At 33.7% G+C, this 21,600-nt stretch overlaps 1 protein-coding gene across 3 annotated transcripts in view; it reads right to left on the bottom strand.

Moving 5' to 3' along the window:
- Positions 1–21,600, bottom strand: part of MORN5 (MORN repeat containing 5) — a 59,731-nt gene that overhangs the window by 33,441 nt on the left and 4,690 nt on the right. For all 3 annotated transcript variants that reach the window (XM_031954243.1, XM_023507394.2, XM_031954242.1), the window contains exons 3-4: positions 20,364–20,475; positions 17,766–17,897 (exon numbers count right to left, since the gene is read on the bottom strand). In XM_031954243.1, the coding sequence (XP_031810103.1) occupies positions 17,766–17,897; positions 20,364–20,475 (244 nt within the window). The remainder of the gene's footprint in view (positions 1–17,765; positions 17,898–20,363; positions 20,476–21,600) is intronic.

Here is a 21,600-nt window from a genome sequence, read left to right as displayed (position 1 = left end):
GTTTTGTAATTGTATTCATATAGTTTCTAGGTTTGTTTGTTTGGGAAAGTAGACTCCCAAATATCTTATGTTGTCTACAGTTATTTTAAATGTAATTTTTCTTTCTATATTTTGCTGGGTTTTGTTAGTAATATATAGAAATGCTGATGATTCATGTGGATTTATTTTATATCTTGCAACTTTGCTAAAGTGATTATTTCAAGTGGTTTTTTTAGTTGATTCTCTAGGATTCTCTAAGTATTCCATCATGTCATATGCAAAGAATGACAGTTTTTTTTCTCATTGTATAGCCTAATTCCTTCAATTTCGTTTTCTTCTCTTATTACTATAGTTAACATTTCTGGTACTATCTTGAATAATAATGGTGATAATGGGCAACTTGCTTCACTACAGATCTTATTGGGAAGGCTTCTAGTTTATCCTCATTATACATAATGGTTACTGACAGTTTTAGATAGATACTGATTATTATTTTAAGGAAAACTCCATTTATTCCCATGCTCTCTAGTGTTTTTAATAGGAATAGGTGCTATATTTTGTCAAAAGCTGTTTCTGCATCTATTGAGATAATTATATGCTTTCTATTAGTTTTGTTATTGATTTGGTCAATTATACTTCTAAGTTTTTCTAATGATCCAGCCCTGAATTCTTGCTATAAATCCCATATGATCATAGTGTGTTATCTTGGTAATAATCTCTTTTCTAATATTTTATTTAATTTTTTGCATCAATATTCATTAGAGAGATTGTAAATTTCTTTCTCTTTTTTGACCATTCTTAGTTTAGGTATCAACAACATGTTTGTATCATAAAAAGAATTGAGAAGGACTTCTTCAATTTTTTTTTTTCAAATAGTTTATATAGTATTGATATTGTTCTCTAAATGTTTGGTAGAATTCACTTCTAACTATCTGGCTCTAGAGATTTTTTCTTAGGGAGTTGTGACTGATGTCTTGTTCAATTTCTTTTTCTAAAATGGGATTACTTAACTATTTTATTTCCTCTTCTATTAATCTGGGCAAATCATATTTTTGTTAATATTCCTCCATTTCACTTAGATTGTCAGATTTTTTTGGCATATGGTTGGGCAAAATAATTCCTAATTATTGTTTTAATTTCATCTTCACTGGTAGTGAATTCACCCTTTTAATTTCTGATACTTGAAAATCTTCTTTCTTTTGAAAATCAAATTAAACATAGGTTATCTATTTTATTGGTTTTCTCATAAAAACACTTCATGGTTTTATTTATTAATTCAATACTTTTCTTACTTTCAATTTTATTAATCTTTCTTTAAAGTTCCAGAATCTCTAATTTGCTATTTATTTGGAGATTTTTAATTTGTTCATTTTCTAGCTTTTTCAATTGCATGCCCTAACCATTGCTCTCCTCTTTTTCTATTTTATTTCTGTGAGTATTTAGAGATATAAAATTTCTTTTGAGAACTGCTTGGGCTGCATCGTATAAGTTTTGATAAATTCTCTTCTTATTGTCATTCTCTTGGATGAAATTATTGCTTTTATGATTTGTTGTTTGATCAACTCATTCTAAATTTTTTTTTTTATCCACTCATTCTTTAGGATCACATTGTTTAGTTTCCAATTAATTTTTAGTTTATTTTTCCATGACCCTTTATTACCTGTAATTTTTATTGCATCATGATCTGAAAAGGATGCATTTACTATTTCTGCCTTTCTGCATTTGATTGTGAGGTTTCTATACCCTAATACTAGGTCAGTTTTTGTGTAGGTTCCATAAGCTTCTGAGAAAAATATATATTCCTTTCTATCCCCATTAAATTTTCTACAGAAGTCTATCATACATAACTTTTCTAAAATTTTATTCACCTCCTTAACTTTTTTATTGTGTATTTTGTTGTTAGATTTATCTAGGTGGAAGGGGAGGGGAAGGGATAAAGGATTATTAAACAAAGCAAATATACGGGGAATTCCTTGTTGGTGCTAAGTTAATTTAGAGAGTCCTATTTTTGGATTTCATTGTGCTGATTACATCAAGCCTTAGGACATTATAGAGCCTCCTCAATGAGATTCATGGATACTCACAACAGACTAGGCTAACCATCCATATAAGAAAATCTAAATGAATAAAAAATGCTAATTGCCTAGCTATGCAGTTGAGTGGTTCATATGTCTGATTATAGGCATTACAGATGAACGCTGACTTACTCTCATAATTAATTAAGAGGAACGGGTTAAGTTGGATTACATTTGAGAAACTGTGTACTATTTATAAAAATAACAAGTGACTAAATTCAACTGTTCTGTAGTACAAAGTCCTATTTTTAATACAAATGTTTTCCTAGTGATGCTTCACAGTTGCAAATTCTGGAAGATGACACTATTTGAGGAATCAGTACGACTATGTAACCCATAATTCAGAACTTCAGGGGCCAAAAGTGACATTTTGTTTCTGCATTGGATAAATAGCCCAAGTTCTCATTAGTAAAATGTAAAAAGGCATAGGAAAAGGCCTGTAGCATATTAGAGGGACCCTTTATGGAATATCTATGGAATAATATACATAATATATAAATAAATAAAGATAGTGGCAATAATCATTGGTGAAATATCACATCAACGAGATTGTAAATCCATTGAAACATAATGAATTATAGCATTATGTTTCATAACCCAAACTAAATGACAAAGATAAAGGAAAAGAAAAGACTTTTTCTTGACTGGAAAATAAAACTAGATAATTTTTAAGTTCCTTTTAATACTTAAAATATTTTTCCCAGGTCCCTTCAAATTCTAATATTTTATGTTCTATAACTTCTTTCAGCAAACTTGAAATATCTATGATCTATTATGACTGAATTTTAGAGTTAGCAAGAACTATCTAATACTAACTATACCTGAGAAAAATCTTCTAGCACAAAACAAATATAGTCATCCAATTTTTGAATTGAAGATCTCCAGTGAGAAGGAATCCATTATCTGTTATCCATTCCAGTTTTGGATAGTTCTAATTGTTAGGAAGCTTTTCCTCACATCAATCTTAAATTTGTTTCTTTATAGCTTTTACCTAATATCCCAATTCTGCCCTCTGGTATCAAGGAGAAAAAGTCTAAGCTATCTTCCGTATGATAGCTCTTAAATACTTTAAATAGCTATCATATCCTCAACTTTTCTTCTTTATGCTGAATATCCCAGGTCCTTCAGATTTATAAATGGCATGAAGTCAAGGCCATTCACTATTCAGGTGGTCTTCCTCTAGATGTTCCAGAGTTTGTTAATGTCCTTCCTAAAATTTGGTGGCCACAAAGGAACACGGTATTCCATATAGGATCTGACCATGGCATTATACAGCAAACCCATTAAATCCTTATTCATGCATATTATGCTTCTCATTGCAACCTGAAATCTTTTATCAGCTATTATGCCATTGAGTGAATGAATAGATGGATGAATGGAAAATAATTTTTTTTCTTAAAAATTTTTTTTATTTAAAAAATAGAATAAAAATAGAAAAAGGAAAACAAAACAAAACCAAACCAAACATTATCAAGTGCCCAGCAGAACATCAAGGAGGATTCAAAATTTATAACAATAAGTTACTAGTTCAAGAAAGGATGCATTATATTAGAAGAAATTATATTCATGAGTATCTATATTTTCTTTGTTTTCTTGTTGGTTATCTTTTTGTTCTCTGATGAGCACTTTTTTTTTTTACTTTATTCTTTTTTTCCCTTTCATCCCTCCCTCCTCCCCAAGGAGGCTATAATTAAGCACAGATATATATTATATACATATATAGATATATAATACACACATGTACACACCCACACATCCCTGTCCATTACACACACACACACACACAAATAATACATTCACACCCACTCACAGACCCATTCATATACGCATATATCTACATACACACATACATAAAGCAACATGCATATATATTTCCATAGACTCAAACACACATATATATCCACACGCATTAACCTATATGTAAACATTCACCTAAAATAATATTAGTATGGCTGACACAAGATACAGATTTTTCTCTTGATTGAATTGTTTGACTTAGCTTTTTTCCTAACCCTGCTAACTCTTCTGCTTTAATAATGCTCATTAACTTGCCTTGTAATTACTTAACCTTCTCCAACCCATGAAGCCCTCTCTTATCTTCTCACATCCTTTGCTTTCCCCTCCATTCATCTCTCCCGCCTTGTAATGTTCTGGCTAGCTTTCTGGAGGTCCTCTGGAAGGGCCTTGGTCTCAGCAGGATAGACATCACAAGAATGGACAAGAATAGAGTCCAAAGTCTTTTTTGTGTCTTACACAATCTGTGTCTGTCATAGTCTGATCCAATCTCAGTGTGATCCAGTCTCTTCCAGCAGTCTGACAGTCTAACCATTCTCCCCACCTACTCCCTACCTCCCCCTTCCCCCTATCTGCCAGTCTGAGCAATCTGACTGCATCCCCAGTTTAAATGCCCTATTATAATTTACGTCATTACATCATACTGAATATTTGTAAACTAGAGAACTACTACATCACCATACTAAATATATCTATATGAACTAACTAAATTCCACTGAGTTAACACCTTGTTTCAAGTATACTTCTCCACAGTTCTGGTTATCTACACCCCCTTATTTCTTTATAGATTTTGGAGAGTGCTATCTTCTTTATGTTATGTATGTAGTGTTGCCTATTTAACTCATTCCCAAAATAAGTAGATTTTTAGAACTAGAAATCTTCCTCCCTGCTCTAATGTTTCTGTATTTATTATTGCTCTGTACCTCATTTGTATAACATAATTAGTATTTTTTACCTTTTTCTAGGTGATTTTGCTTTTTTAGAGTCAGTTCTTACTCAACTCTACTTCAATCTTTCTTTTGAGTTACCCAATTGCTGGTGTCAATCTTAAACATATGACATACACTTCTGTGTTAAAAAACAAAAAAACAAAAAACAATTTGTCCATGTTAAGTTCCTTGAAATTGATCTTTTGATATTGGCACTTATATGTTAAATTTTCTATTGAGTTTGGGTTTGGTTGAAAGAAAATCCTGAATTTCTATAAGTTTGTTGAATGTTCATTTTTTTCCCCATTCAATATTATGGACAATTTTGCTATAATATAATGATAAAATGATATTTTAACATATATGTACTAGGCTACTATATGATTCCAGTCTTTTGTTATGGCTGCTGATAAGTCCTGTATAATTCTAATTGTAGTTCCAGCGTATTTTAATTGTTCTTTTTTCTTGTTTCTTACAGAATTTTCTCTTTGATCTGGGTTTTTTTTAAATTTGGCAATAATATTTCTATGTGTCTCCCACAAAGGATCTCTTTGAGATGGTGATCTATTAATTTTTTCTATTTCTACTTTCCCCTTATGTTCCATCACCCCAGGACAATTTTCTTGGATTATTTCTTGCATTATTGTATCAAAGGTTCTTTTTTTTTTTTTTTTGGTCATAGCTTTCAGGTAGTCCAATTATTGTTATATTCTTTTTTTTTCTATTTTTTTTTTATTTATTTAATAGCCTTTTATTTACAGGTTACATGCATGGGTAACTTTACAGCATTAACAATCGCCAAACCTCTTGTTCCAATTTTTCACCTCTTACCCCCCACTCCCTCCCCTAGATGGCAGGATGACCAGTAGATGTTAAATACATTAAAATATAAATTAGATACACAATAAGTATACATGACCAAAACGTTATTTTGCTGTACAAAAAGAATCAGACTCTGAAATATTGTACAATTAGCTTGTTATTCTTATATTCTTTTCTTCTTGACCTGTTCTCCAGATCTGTTGTTTTTCTTATGTTTCACATTCTATTCTATTTTTTCATTCTTTATATTGTTTTGTTATTTCTTGGTTTCATAGCTCCACTGGCTTTCCCTTGCCCAATTCTAATTTTCAAAGTTACTTTCATCTTTAAGATTCTGTACATCCTTTTCTAGTTGATCAACTTTTCATAATCTTGTTTTTCTTGGACGGTTTTTTATTTAGTTAGTTTTTCCTCGGTGTGTCTCATTTGATTTTAAAATTCTTTTTTGACTTCTATGAATTCTTTTTGGGCAGGGAGTCATTTAATGTTACTCTTTGGGGTAGAAGCAGCTTTTTTTGTTTTTTATTCCAATGTCCGTTAAAGATGAATCCTGGTCTTCCCTATTCCTGTATAGTAGGTTTCTATGGTTGGGGGGTCCTCTGCCAATTCACTTTTTTTTTTTTAAATGAGAAGTATTGATGTAAGCACCTCTAATCGTGGGGTAGGGCGATAGTGCCTCTCATTTCACTGCATCTCTCCACTCTGACTAGGAACCCTAAACCAAAAAGCTTCACCCTCCTGTAAGTGCTAGAAACCAGTAGAGTCTCAGCCCTGCTACATTTGCAATCAATGGGTGTGCTGGTTCTTTCTCACTCAGGACTGTGTCTTTGCAGTACAGTTGGGCCTGGTGTTCCTAATCAGCCAAGGTACACTTACTCAATTTTCCTGGACTCATACCCTTAACTCCACACACAGTCTGGGAGGTGAAAGCTTCTGTAGTTCTAGTTCAGGCTCCAGCCCAATCGAGCTAGCCCCAGAGATCCACAGTAGGTATTTCTGAGGAGATAGCTCAGAGATGTTTGCAATTCACTTTGATTAATCCTAGGCCTGGGGGCTTTCTTCTGATCTTGTGCTGTACCAGAGGATCCCTAGTCTATCCTAAGTCCTCTTGATTTTTCTCCAGTCTACGTTTACCTTGAGGCACAAATTTGTTGTGTTTGTGGGGGAAATTTGGAGAGCTTGACATTTACTGACCTACTCTCCATCTTTCCAAAATCCTCCTCCAGAAAAAGCTTTTACTATGCACTGTGCTAAGTGATAAGAAATACAAATTGAAAAGCAATATAGTCCTTGCTCTCAAGTAACTCATGTTCTGTGAAGGAGAAAGTTTCAGTAGGTCAAACAAAATTCCAGTGGTCTCTACCGTGAAGGGGCAAAGCAGAGGGTAACACATGTTCTTTAATGTCATATCCATTGATAAAGCTGTATCTAATTCTGATGTTGAATCATTTGACAACGACAAGAACTTTTGGTAGCAAGAATTTACTTTTCGTTGAGTAGTTGTGGCTGCTGAAGAGATAAAGGCTACAGCACTTGCATAGGTAAGCTGCTAGACTTTATTTCCATGGAGGTTGCTTTTTTAAATGATACTATAGGGGACCAGCCAGGTCTGGTAGTCTGAAGGACACTGCTACTCCAGTGACTCTTGAACTTATCTTTCTATTTATGGCTATTGGTCATTAATTTGTTTTGGTGGTAGGAGGGATAGCTATTCTCCTTTCCCACAATTTTCCCATAATGAGGATTGTGGTAAGGCTAGGAATATGACCACTTGTCTGGGGGGACACTGCTATTCCTGGGTCTCTTGGGCTCAGGGTCTTGGACTGTTTCTACCTTCCTTCTTTTTTTTCTTTTTTTTTTTCTTTTTTTTTTTTTAAATTTTTTTTTATTTAATAGCCTTTTATTTACAGGATATATACATAGGTAACTTTACAGCATTAACAATTGCCAAACCTCTTGTTCCAATTTTTCACCTCTTACCCCCACCCCTCCCTAAATGTCAGGATGACCAGTAGATGTTAAAATATATTAAAATATAACTTAGATACACAATAAGTATACATGACCAAAACATTATTTTGCTGTACAAAAGAATCAGACTCTGAATTATTGTACAATTAGCTTGTGAAGGAAATCAAAAATGCAGGTGTGCATAACTATAGGGATTAGGGAATTCAATGTAATGGTTTTAGTCATCTCCCAGAGTTCTTTTTCTGGGTATAGCTAGTTCAGTTCATTACTGCTCCATTAGAAATGATTTGGTTGATCTCGTTGCTGAGGATGGCCTGATCCATCAGAACTGGTCATCATCTAGTATTGTTGTAGAAGTATATAATGATCTCCTGGTCCTGCTCATTTCACTCAGCATCAGTTCGTGTAAGTCTCTCCAGGCCTTTCTGAAATCATCCTGTTGGTCATTTCTTACAGAACAGTAATATTCCATAATTTTCATATACCACAATTTATTCAGCCATTCTCCAACTGATGGACATCCATTCAGTTTCCATTTTCTAGCCACTACAAAAGGGCTGCCACAAACATTCGTGCACATACAGGTCCCTTTCCCTTCTTTATAATCTCTTTGGGATATAATCCCAGTAGTAACACTGCTGGATCAAAGGGTATGCACAGTTTGATAACTTTTTGAGCATAGATCCAAACTACTCTCCAAAATGGTTGGATTCGTTCACAACTCCACCAACAATGAATCAATGTCCCAGTTTTCCCACATCCCCTCCAACAATCATCATTATTTTTCCTGTCATCTTAGCCAATCTGACAGGTGTGTAGTGGTATCTTAGAGTTGTCTTAATTTGCATTTCTCTGATTAATAATGACTTGGAGCATCTTTTCATATGACTAGAAATAGTTTCAATTTCTTCATCTGAGAATTGTCTGTTCATATCCTTTGACCATTTTTCAATTGGAGAATGGCTTGATTTTTATAAATTAGAGTTAATTCTCTATATATTTTGGAAATGAGGCCTTTATCAGAACCTTTGACTGTAAAAATATTTTCCCAGTTTATTGCTTCCTTCTAATCTTGTCTGCATTAGTTTTGTTTGTACAAAACTTTTCAGTTTGGTATAATCGAAATTTTCTATTTTGTGATCAGTAATGATCTCTAGTTCTGCTTTGGTCATAAAGACCTTCCCCTTCCACAGGTCTGAGAGGTAAACTATCCTATGTTCCTCTAATTTATTAATAATTTCATTCTTTATGCCTAGGTCTCTACCTTCCTTCTGAAGGAAATTGGTAGTTGAGGTAATGTTGGTTTGATGCCACATCATGATACAGCAAAATACATATGCCATCTCCTGTCTCTCCTTCAGGAGGCTTTGCTGCTCTAGCCAGGCTGACTTGTTGGTCCAAACAGTGGCAGCTGGTCACCACTGGCAGAGATAGTAAGCCCCTTTGTCATAAGGATTGATGATATTTGTAGGATCTAGACTGGAAGCAGAATCAGTGGCCTAATAGGGAGGAAGAGTATTACTATTCCCAAAGTATATTTAATTGTTTCTCAATTTATACTTTGAGTTCATTGCCTGTCAGGAGAAAGACAGGATATTTCATTATCAGTTTTCTGGAATTGTGGGTAGTTATTGCATTGGTCAAAGTTCTTAAGTTTTCAAAGTTGTTTGTTTTGTGTATAAATAGTTGTATAATATTGTTCTTTTGATTCTGTTACATCATTCTGCATGTGTTCATATAGGTCTTCCTAAACTTTTCTGAAACCATCTTCTTCATAATTTCTTATAGTACAATTGTGTTACATCACATTCAACTAGTTTGCTACATTTCAGTTGATGGGTACCCCTTTAATTTCCAATTCTTGGCCACCATAAAAAAAGCTCTAAATATTTTTGCATATATGTGTAATTTTCCTTGTACTTTGAACAATTTGCAGTATAGGGCCTTGTAGAGATATCATTGAGTCAAAAGACAAATTTAATAATTCTAGGGGCTTTGCTGAGATCTAGGTAAACTACACTATCATATTTCCTGATCAGCAAGTTTGGAAGCTCTGTCAAAAATAGAAATAAGATTAGTCTAGCATGATCTGTTTTTGATGAAATCATGTTGGTTCTTTGGAATCACTGTTCCTTTTTTCATGTTTATTAACTATCTCTTTAAGGATAATTTCTAGAATTTTGTCAGAGATACACATCAAGCCCACTGAAGTAGAGTTTGTACTCTTTTTGTTTCCCATTTGCTTTTTGAAAACTCTGACATTTGATGTTTAGTCCTGTGTTCCCTCTCCTAGTGTCCAAAATCTTTCAAAGATAGCTAACAATAGTTCAGTAATCACATCTTTCAGTTCTTTCCATATTTGAGGATATAGTTTACCTGGGCCAGATGACCTGAATTCTTCAGGGGCAGCTGGAGGCTGAATCCTTACCTATTTAGGATATTGACTTTCCTATTAGCTATATTTGTTCTGTCCTTATCTATTAAAAGATTATTCTCTTTGATAGAGAAAACAAAAACAAAGTGAGAACTGAGAAGCTCTCTTATTATCCCATATGTCCTGAGCAGTGGTCATATCCTTTCACTGATTTTGCCCTTTTCCCACCATAATTTAAAAAGAACTTTAAAAATGAAAACAAACACCACCACCACCAAAAAACAAACAAACAAAACCTTTTTGGTTGTCCTTAGGTTTCATTTCCAGCCTTAGCTTATTCTAAGCTTTATAGCAACGCCCTGACACTATTTTTATACCACCATGCTATGCTTTAATCTTTATACTGTCACCTTTTTTTTTTTGCTTCTATTTTCTTTAAGTTTCTTTTAAAAATTTAAATTATTAATATGTATAACATATATTGGATTGCCATCTAGGGGAAGGGGTGGGAAGAAGGAGGGGAAAACTGAAACACAAGACTATGCAAGGGTCAATGTTGAAAAATTATCCATGCATATTTGAAAATAAAAAGCTTTAAAAATAAAAATTTAAATTGATTAGTGAATTAAATGTGCAGGCACGATAGCTCTTTGAAAAATTGCCCTTTTTCTTCTTGGAATTTATTTTTTTATGTCTTCATAATTTTATTCTTGAGAATTTTTCATTCCTTCTAGGCTGACTAACCCTATATTATTTTAGGGCAGAAGATACACTGTTTGAAATCTGCTTTTCCTAAATATCTTCCATGACTCCTCCTATAGAAATCAGTTTCTCCCTATTGAGAACAATCAGATTCAGAATAGAATTTTTCCTTGTTTTCTCCTCTATATCTTGAGGAAATGAAGTGATAATTAAGATAAGTCAAGAAATTGCTGCTCCACTTGTGTCACAAAGAGAGAAAATTCCTGTATGTCTGGATAATTGAGTCCCCCATTACTATTGTAATATGCTTCTGTGTCAGGGTTGTGATTACTTTCTTGATTTTCTCATCTACTTCTTCTTTCTGTCCATTTATGGGCACTTAAAAGTAAAATCAGGGAAAGGATGGTCAAAATAAACTTCCAACTTCATAATATTGTCTACTAGTTGGCTTCCATTTATTCGATCAATAAATGTTGCCTTCACTAATGTCTTATTCTGATAATTTATGAAATGGTGGTGATCCTGGGTTCCTGAAAGCTACTCTAGTGAGGCTTAAGTTCTGGGCAGGTCCTGTCAAATAGGTAATGCTTTAAATATAGGCCAAGTGAGAGACTGTATGCCTAGTTAAGTTCAGAAAGATTTATTACCATGTTGTTTCTAATAGTTTTTTAGCCACTACAACTCTTGAAAACATCTTCTAAGTTATAAAAGTACCATAATACATTTTAGTACGGCCATTGAAATAAGTATAGACCACTAAAGCATTAAACTAAATGTTGTTGACACTGTATTCAAATAAATGGTTACTATGAAGTTGTTCTCATGCAGTAACAAAAACTCCTAGAAAATGGGGCTACACTGAAGCAGAAGAGAATTTAGTATAGTGGGACTTCTGACTATACTCAAGCTAATAAGAGTGTTGCACAAATCCAAACCAAGGTCAAAAACTTTAGGAAGTTCAGACCAGAAAAACAGTGACTAGGATTTGCCCAGGATCAGACTACTTTGGAAGTACTTAAAGCATGCAAATCTGCAAGCTGAGCAGAACCATACTGGACAAGGTGGTAAAGGGAAATGGTATCATAAGGAGCCCTGTTTCAGTGAAAACCAAATGAAGGAAGGACAAATAAAAAGGTTTAAGATAAAGGGAAGCTAATTAATTGTGACGTAGGCATTTCAGAGGAATCAATGGAAGGGGAGGGCAGATCTGTAGGGGAACTTTGTGGGGTGGGATTGAGGTGGATAAACCTGAAGAAGTGGTTTCCCAAAAATGGGAAACACAGTTTGTACATAAGCCACCAGTGTTTCAGAATCACTGGGATGGGATAAGTGTAACATGGTGAGAGTCTATTAAACTTTGAGCAGTAAGTACAGGCAGAATATAAGTAGATGGAATTTGTTGAGGAAGGTCCAACATTATACTATTTGACCTTCTCCCATGCAGTTCAGTCTCAAGAGAGATGATAGTAAGAGACCTGTGAGATCCCAGAAGGCAAAAGAAGATAGGGAAATTTGGTCAGAGGTAGGATTTCCTTATTTATCCTAGAGAAGACGTTTACAGGGACCAGGAATAAGCAAGGAGAATCTATGTTCAACTTTCTAACAATTAGAGCTTTCCATAAAAAAATAAAGGGGGAGAGGTTACATTAGGAAGTAATTAATTCCTCATTACTGGAAGTCATTAAGACTGGATCATTATTGAGGGCATTTATGCTCTAGGTATGGGTTGTACTGAGATCCCTTCCATATCTAAGGATCTATGAAATCCTAACCATCTTGGCAATTGTTAATGCTGTAAAGTTACCCATGCATATATCCTGTAAATAAAAGGCTATTAAATAAAAAAATTAAAAAAAAAAAAAAAAGAAAAAAAAAGAAATCCTAACCATCCTTCATGGATTTAGCTAACTTTATATGAGTTTCCCCAACATTTCTCATTGAATTCATTCACTACTTATTGTATAAGTTAGAAAGCAGAAAGGACTAATCTTTACCCTCTATTTAGTAATCATCAATCTAAGACAAAGAATTTTGTAGAACTCTAGAATATTCAAATTGGAATGAACCTTAGAATATAGAATGCTTGAACTAGAAGGGTATTAGAACATAAAATGTAGAGCTGAAATAAAATTATGACTAAAAATGTTAAGTAAGGTTGGAAAGTCCTTTAGACTGTATAATGTTAGAACATGGAATGTAGAATGTTAGTTATACCTACTATAATTCCTGAGTAGCAGAAAGAAAAGGGTAATTTCTTTACAGGCCAAAATGAAATCAAGATGGAACAGAGGAATTTTGGTTTAGAAGGAAAGGTTAATTAGAGACAGTTTATCTGCTCTTCGCCCACCTTGTTGACTCATGTAAATTAGAGGTGTTCAGACTATGTGACACACTCAAGTCATATTTGCTTTCTAAATTGCAGTATTTGAGTGTACCCGTTTACTCTAGGATCATTTCAATAATCAAACTTATGACCTGGGTTGATCATGTTGTTTATTCAGGTGCCTGCTCTTGGGAATAGTCAGCAAGTCATAGAAATATGCTTCACTCTGCCCCCCCAAATTCATTGTTTATAGAATAAGTTTATGAGTGCAGGACAAGAAAGGAAACTTTGGGAAAACAGAAGGTAGTTAAGACTCAAGCAGTTCTATTTTAGGGTAGACTGAAGTTCAGATGAGTTCCTGGTATAGATAAAGTGAATCAAGTTTAATGACTAGGTAGCCAAGAACAAAGACCCACATTTAGTGGTTTGCAAGACCCTTATATTTCTATATGTCCTATAATATTGCAACCAAAATATCCGTTGGCTATTTCTATCCTAGATCATTGAGCCATAGAAATTAAAAGAAAAATTGGAACATAGAATGTAAAAGCAGGAGAGCATAAAATGTTAGCGCTTGAAGGAACTTACAAAATCATCACTTTTCTAGCCTTTTTTCCTTTCATGCATGCATTCTTTGTATCAATTATACTAGATTACCCCCTTGTCATTGAATATCCCCAAAGCTTTACTTCCTCCAATCCTTTGCTTATATTGTTATTTTTTTTGGGGGAAGAGAAGGGGTTGCTTGGACTATCATCTCTCTTCAGCAGTTGAAATGCCTAATTCAAATATCAGTTTCTTCATAAAGCTTTCTTTGAACCATCTCTACTCTTACAACTCCTCTCGACTTCACAGAATACTTTGTTTTGTACTTCGACAATGAAGTTTTCATGTGATAGTATGTGCTATAATTTTATTTGCATTTTGTTGTTGTTGTTGACTTCTTTGAAAGAAGGGATATTTTATCTAAATTTTGTTTAATTCCTAAGTAATGTGCACATTAAGCATAGGTGCTTAGTAAATGATGCATGACTGATTGAATAGAATTTATGAGCCATAGGAAACCTCAGAACATAGAATATTATGAGGAACTATATTCTAGAGTCTACCAAAATTTGAGATGCTAATACCATAATACATGATGTGTTCCAATTTGAAGAAGAAACGGTACTAAAGCAAATAAAGATGGGAAGAGCAACTAGGCTAGACCAAATCAACACATAGGAGGTCTGTTCTGGACGGTTTTCCAAACCCAAATCCCTGAGAAGTAGGGCCTAATACTGATCTTTCAAATTCTACTTCCCGGAAGGGGGGAATCTAGGCAGCAATCAACACTTCAGAATGGTCACTAATTCCCAAAGTGTATCTGAGTCTTAGATCTCAGGTGTAGCTCTCTTATCAGGAGAGGAGATCTATGGTGAAGAACAGATTGTCAGTGCTATTGTTGTGATTCCAATTTCAAATGGCATAGCATCTAACTACTTAAAGGAAAACTAAATTAGTTGTAGAATAATTAGACAGTAAAACTATAAGACTGTAGGATCTCAGGATACCCCTTTCAAAACTGAACAAATACAAGCAAAAATAAGCAAGAAAAAAAGGTAAAGACCTGAACAGAATTTTAGAAAAGATACATATGATAGAGCTCCAGCAATGAATAGAAAGGAATTTATATATTTCTCAGTTGTCATATGATCTTTATTAGAGCATTAAAAATCTCACAAATAAATTCAGAGAAAGAATAATATTGAACATATAATATGTATTTATACAGTGCAATAAAATAAATAAATATTTGCAGTGTTTAACTGCAAACAAATGCAATAAAATAAATTATACTCAATAATGATAGGATTAAAAAAAGTAAAAGTTAACTGGAGATTAAGTATTTAACTCAATTATAAAGAACTGATGAGCCAAAGAGAAAATCCTAAAAACAATACATAAACAATACATAATTTCATTAAAGATAATGACAACAATGATACCATACCAATCATTTTTAGGATGTAGCCAAAGCAGTTCCAAAGCAACAGTTAAATACTTTATTCAACAAAGAAAGGAAAGATCAATGAATTGGATATGCAACTAAAAAAGCTAGAAAAGCAAGAAATTAAAAAACAAAGAATATAAAAATAAAAATATTATAAGGTTGAAAACAAAATAGAAACAAAAAGTAGATTAACAAAATTAAAACCAGTTTTTTAAATCAATAAAAATGCAAAGTACTTCTTTGAGAGGAATATCAGATTATTAGTATCAAAAATGAAAAAAGAGAATTAACAACAAATGGGGAAGAAATAAAATATATACTAATAAAACTTACAACTTAATTCTATGAAACATTCAAAAAACAATTTCCATATTACACAAATTGTTTACAAAAATAATGATAGAAGGGAACCTATTAAATTCTTTCTATGGCACAAACATGGTTTTAACTGCTAAACTCAGGAAATTCAAGACAAAGAATGAGAATTATAGACCAATATTCCTAGTGAACATTGACGTAAAAAGATATGCATAAAATATCAACTAAGAGGCTACAACAATATATCACAATGACCACACATTCTGATAAAGTTGAAATTATACTAGTAATGCAGAGTTGGCTTTAATGTTAGAAAAACTTTAAACAAATTACCATATTAATGACAAGAACTACAAAAAACAATATCATTATATATATATCAATAGATGCAGAAAAAACTTTTGAGAAAACACAATGCTAATTTTTGTTCAAAACACTAGAAAATTTAGGAATATGTGTACTTTCTTTATCATGAAAAATTCCATATATCTAAAACCAACAACCAACATTATGTGTAATGGGGATAAATTAGAATCATTTCTAACATGATCAGAGACTAAGCAAGGACATCTATCTATTGTCACCATTTCTATTTGATATGGTACTGGAAATGCTGGCTATAGCAATACAATAAAGAAAAAGAAGTACAGTAGCAAGAGATAAAAGAGAAATTCCATTTTAAAAAGTGAAGAATGTAAAAAATTAACTTATCAAAATATGATGCCATGTGAATAAAATTACAAAATACTGTTTTTAAAAAACCTACCTAATATGAATGCAATAGAATACTATTATTCTAGAAGAAATGGTGAACAGGAGGATTTCAGAAAAACCTGGAAAGACTTACATGAACTGACTGATGCTAAGTGAAGTTATCAGAACCAGGAGAACATTGTACACAATAACAACAAAATTGTGTGATGATCAATTACAATAGACTTAGCTCTTATCAGTAATAGAGGGATCTAAGACAATTCCAATAGACTTTGGATGGCAAAAGCCATCCACATCCAGAAAAAGAACTATGGAAACTGAATGCAGAATGCAGCATGCAATTTTCACTTTTTCCCCCATTTTTTTCAGTGCTATTATTATCCCTAGTATACAATTGGGGAAACTATGGCAGACATTGGCAAGATAACTAGTCCAGTAGGCACAATGCTATGGTAAGTGTCAGAATGTGGAGTTAGACATTCCTGACTCCATTCCAATCCTCTCCTGTATAACCAAACTGCTTCTGTCTAGCATAATTCCCTGTAGTTTTTGAAGTCCTCCAGATGCTCTTACTTGTAAATTGCATTATATTGCCTTTCTTAAATCATAAAGCATTTTTGAGCCTCCTAACTGACTTCTAAAGTCATTCAAAAGACTTTGGCCTGATTAGATAAAAACTATGATCTAGATTATGAAATGAAGAACTATGAACAGTTCATGGAGCTATCTTATTGGTAGCTATATCTTTTCAAAAAGACAAGAAGTTGGGCACAAAACTAAAGAAAGCTATGAAAATAAAATGAATAGATTTTATTTGGAAAATTTCAGTGCTTTATCCCTAAAAAACAAACAAACAAACAAACAAAAAAAAACCTCAACTTTTTAACATCAAGTATCATCTCCTTTTAAATTAGCATTCTCTTTATTAAGCTATCTAGCTATGAATCATAAAAAAGTAGATTCTCTAAGGAATCTAATTCAATGAAATGTAATAAACATTTATGAGGATCCTGACTTGTACTTTGGAGGGAAACAGAAGCTATTATGCAACAGAAGTAATGAGGACTGCAGCCCACACAGGGGGCTCCACTTGTGCAAAGGCATCAAGATCCAAGATAGAAGTTATGATTAATGAAGAGATGGTAGCAAGACTGATTGAATCCAGGAGGCCACCCCCAAGACCATGAATATATAGATGGTTATAAAATAGGCTGTAGCTTATTGCCTTCGAAGAATTATACACCAGAAACAGCATAAGTTTGTCATCAAAGAACTGTATAGCTAGGAAAGAATGTGTGATAATCATGTGAGGAATAACAAATGGCGGCTCATTTTCTGCACTCAAATCTACACAATGTCAGAGTTAAAGGAAGGCAGCCTACAACGTGAATGCCCTGCAAAGGGAGGACATAGATAAGAGCTTGATGGAATATGGAGTGTGTGGATCTGTATCATGGAGGGAATGATCATCTTAACAAAATCATAGATCTATTTCGATATTGAAGTATTTTCTTAGATCTCTTTAAGCAGGAATATTTTATAACTTTAACATTCTAATAAATGTTGAATTTTTCTGGACCAGTAGTAAGAACATGAGTATTTTTTATCTTATATGCAGTTATGCAGTATAGATTGTACAGATTATGTATGAATGAGCTGGTATAATACTTGGGTAATTGGTTTGTTGAGTTTTGTTTTGTTTTTTTGTCTGCAATGATCTTCCTATCCTTTGCCACAAATACATATTTATGAATAAAAGAAAGGAGCACACCTGCATTTCTCAGGAAACGTTTCCTGTAGTCTCTGATCACCCTTGTTTTTGGGTCATAGAACCCATCTCCACAATCATAACAACCTTCAGGAATTTTTCGTGGTGGATCTATGTTGGTTACCTGAGAAATACCTGAAAAGAATACAGCATCATTCATTAACTGTCAGAACTGAATCATACAGTCAGATTTACAATACATAGTGAATGTTATATGGTTCCTTCAGTTCTAACAGTCTATGTTTTACTTTTCCCCCCTAAACTTTAGTATTCTATGTTTTAAATTTCCTTCTAACTATAACATTCCATGTTCTAAGATCTCTTTTAGTTCAGATATTCTATTACTCTTACAAGATATTGAAAGGAAGCTGCTAAAGAGGTCAAAGTATAATTATTGTAGAGGAAGGCAGTGTAAAGTGCATTAAAGATAAGGCCAGAATAGTCATTCATTATTTATTCAGCTGGAACTCCAAGAGTATCTGTGATCTCTTGATCGTCAAATCTAAGGCCCTTTAAAAAATCTGTACTGTATCTGACACTGTGGACCATCATCTATCTCCTTAATACTTATTTCTTTCTAGACTTTCATGTCACTGCTCTTACTTATTTCTCTTTTTAGTTCTTTCAGTCTCTTTGCTAGTTTTTCATCTATGTTAAGTCCACTAACTGTTGCTATCTTTCTAGTTCTATTTCAATCTTTCTTGCTTTTCACTATATAGTGTCTGACTTGATAATTTCATCAATTCCCATAGTTAATATCATCTCTATGCAGATGATTCCCAGTTCTATTTAACTAATCTCTCTTCTGAACTTCAATCCTACATTACCGATTGACAGACATCTTGAACAGAATAGTTCATAGATGTCTCAAAATCAGTTTTTCTAAAACAGGCCTCATTAGCTTTTCCTCTCAAATTCTTCCCTCTTCTGAACTTCCTTATTACTACAGAGGACACCGCCATCTTTGCAGTCACTCAGGATCGCTATCTCAGTAACTCACTCATCCTACACAGGAATCTATTGCCAAATCTTGTCATTTTTTTCTTCACAACATCTGTCATATATGCCCTCTCTTCTCCATTTCCACAACCACTACTCCCTTCTGTTTGGCATTTAAAGTTTTTCACAACCTGACTCCTTCCTGCCTTTCTAGTTTTCTTACACTTTATTTTCCTTCACATAGTCTGTGGTCTATCCATAATGGCCTACTTGCCATTTTTAGACACAATACTCCCTCTCCAATATCTTTGCCTTTGTATTGTTGACCCCCATATCCGAATACTTTCCTTGCTTATCTCCACCTCTTACATTTTCCTGGTTTCTTTCGAGGTTTGACACAAAGTTCACATGCTACAGGAAGCCTTTCCCAGTCTTTCCAACTAGTACCTTTCCAATCTACTCTGCATCTGCTTCTTGCCTGGGTTTCAACTCAAGATGTCTCTCCCAGGAGAAGTTCATCACTTCTAATCTAATCATCACTATGTTGCTAACTCAAGTCTTGGGATTTCACAACTCACAATTTCCTCTCCCATCAGACTGGAGGGCTGGAGTAATAATCTCCTGCCAGTACTTTCTTTACAGAGACAGAACTTGGACCTGCCCAGATGACTTTACTTTGCATCTGCTGCTTGGTCTGGTTTCAGTTCTCCGGAACTTGAATACCCTTTCTCCTATCCCCTTCTCCCAATTTCCTTTGTGTGTTTTCTTTCCCCATTAGATTAAAAGCTTCTTAATAGTAAGTACTATTTTTCTTTTTGTATTCTCAGAGCTTAATAGATATTTCATTAATGTTTACTGAATTGAATTGAATTCCTAAGTTTATTATCTTTTGTGTATATAGTCTAGAAGAACCTTAATTTCTCTGTTGTTTCTCCCATCTGGGAAGCATCTATTTTTGTCTAAGGTTGACATGTAATAGTTGCTTATAAATGCTGTCTGACTTACTAAATATGTTTATGATCTCAGGAAAGTCTCTTTACTTCTCAGGGCCTCAGTTTCCTTATTTATAAGATCATGAATAGAGTTATTCCTTGCATATCATGGGGATTTAAGACATCCCTTTCCCTTAACCTGACCATATGGAAAATATGTATAAAATTTTTTGCCCCTCTTTTTGTACCAGAGAAGTCTGATTTTTTTTTCTTTTGTGGGGTTTTTACAGCACTTTATTGTAAAATTTAGACTTAATATTTGCATATAGGTTCCGTGTTATCTGCCAACCTTTATATTGTAATAATCTATGACTTCCTCAAAAGTTCCCCAAAATTTCTATTTAATTTCTTATGCTGATCTATGATATATCAAAATAGCAATGGGGAAATTTGTGGAAGGGATAACTGCAAATTTATCTTTTAAAGTTATTATTAAGATGATGCTGAATTAATCTTAAGGTGCTATAGAAATGGGAATAAAATCATGTCAGAAGGATTTTACTATCAAGACTATCATAAATATTGCTTATACTGTTGATGCTCTGTTATTTTCTTCTACTCTTTAGTTTTACCTCAACAAACTTTAAAAAAAAAAATCTATTGTTTTCCCTTAAGCCCTATCCTTACCACTCAGTTTCTAGATTATAGAAAAGGAACATAATTTTTGTACCTGCAGGCTTCAGGCCTTCACAGATTTCAGTATAAAATCTTCTGTCATAGCCATCACAGTAAAGCCATTTGTCTTCCTTATACATTAGACCATCAGCAAAGGTGTATTTCCCCTGAAAAAGAAATCATATGTCTGTCTAAAGAATCTTAGATCTGGGAAGTAAATATTGATCTCTGGGGTCTTCAAAAGGATGGTGTCAAATGAGAAAAGGTCATGGATGAGGAAGACCAGCCTGCAGTTGGAGAAGCATATGCACAAAGATATCTTCCAAATATATACTCTTTCTTTATATCTCAAAATACATACTGGATAATTCCACTTTGATGCTTGGCCTACATTTCAAATTCACCATGCCCCAAATTAAATTCAACATATTTGCTTTTCTGACTTCTGACTTTTCTATTTCTGTAAGTGATAACACTACTTTTTTTTCCAGTTACCTATATTAAAACTAGTCATTAAAAAAAACCTTTTTTTCTTTTCCTCATATCTATAGCTACATAATCACTAAGTTCTATTAATTTTGTATTTACAATGTCCCTTTCATTAATCTATCCCTTTCCATTTCCATTATTCCCATCCTCATTCAGATTCTCCTTATTTTTTGCCTGGATTATTTGGATATTCCTCTTACTCATTTGTCTGTGGTCAGATTTATCTTCTGAAAATATAGTTCTTATCATGTCACTCCCCCTTCAAAGTTTCCCTCCATGGAATTCATAGAACAAAAGAAGTCATTATCTTAAAATCATTAGCCTACCTCTTCATAATATATCTCCAAACAACATTTCCAGATGCTTAACATACCTATCCTGACTGAATACTCAAATGTACATGGGTTCCCATTTTTTCTTGCCTCCATATATTGATTCAGGCTGTTCTCAAGACAGAGTAACTCTCACTTCCTAGTTTGCCTATTGTAATGTTCTCGTTGGTTTTCTGGAGGTCTTGGAGCCTTCCTTTCAGTAGAGTAATCACCCCAAGAATAGCCAGGTATTACAATCCAAATTCTTTATTATCTCCTTATCTCCTTCATAGTCTAGTTTCCTTGCCTGGGGCCTGGACTAGCTTTCTTGAGGTCCTCCAGAATGTGTCTTGATTTCTGTGGAGAAGGCAGGACCACCAGGACAGTCTCTGTCTTGAAGTCTGTCTCAGTCTGAAAGCTTGTGCTCCAGCCTCCAGCCACCACAAAGGTGGGAGATGGAATGAATCTGTCTCTCCTTGGCTCCAAGAGCTT

Source organism: Sarcophilus harrisii, chromosome 2, assembly GCF_902635505.1.
Source record: "Sarcophilus harrisii chromosome 2, mSarHar1.11, whole genome shotgun sequence".
Classification (NCBI taxonomy): Eukaryota; Metazoa; Chordata; class Mammalia; order Dasyuromorphia; family Dasyuridae; genus Sarcophilus; species Sarcophilus harrisii.
The sequence above is the reverse complement of the archived record's forward strand: the minus strand, read 5'-3'. Positions and strand labels throughout refer to the sequence as shown.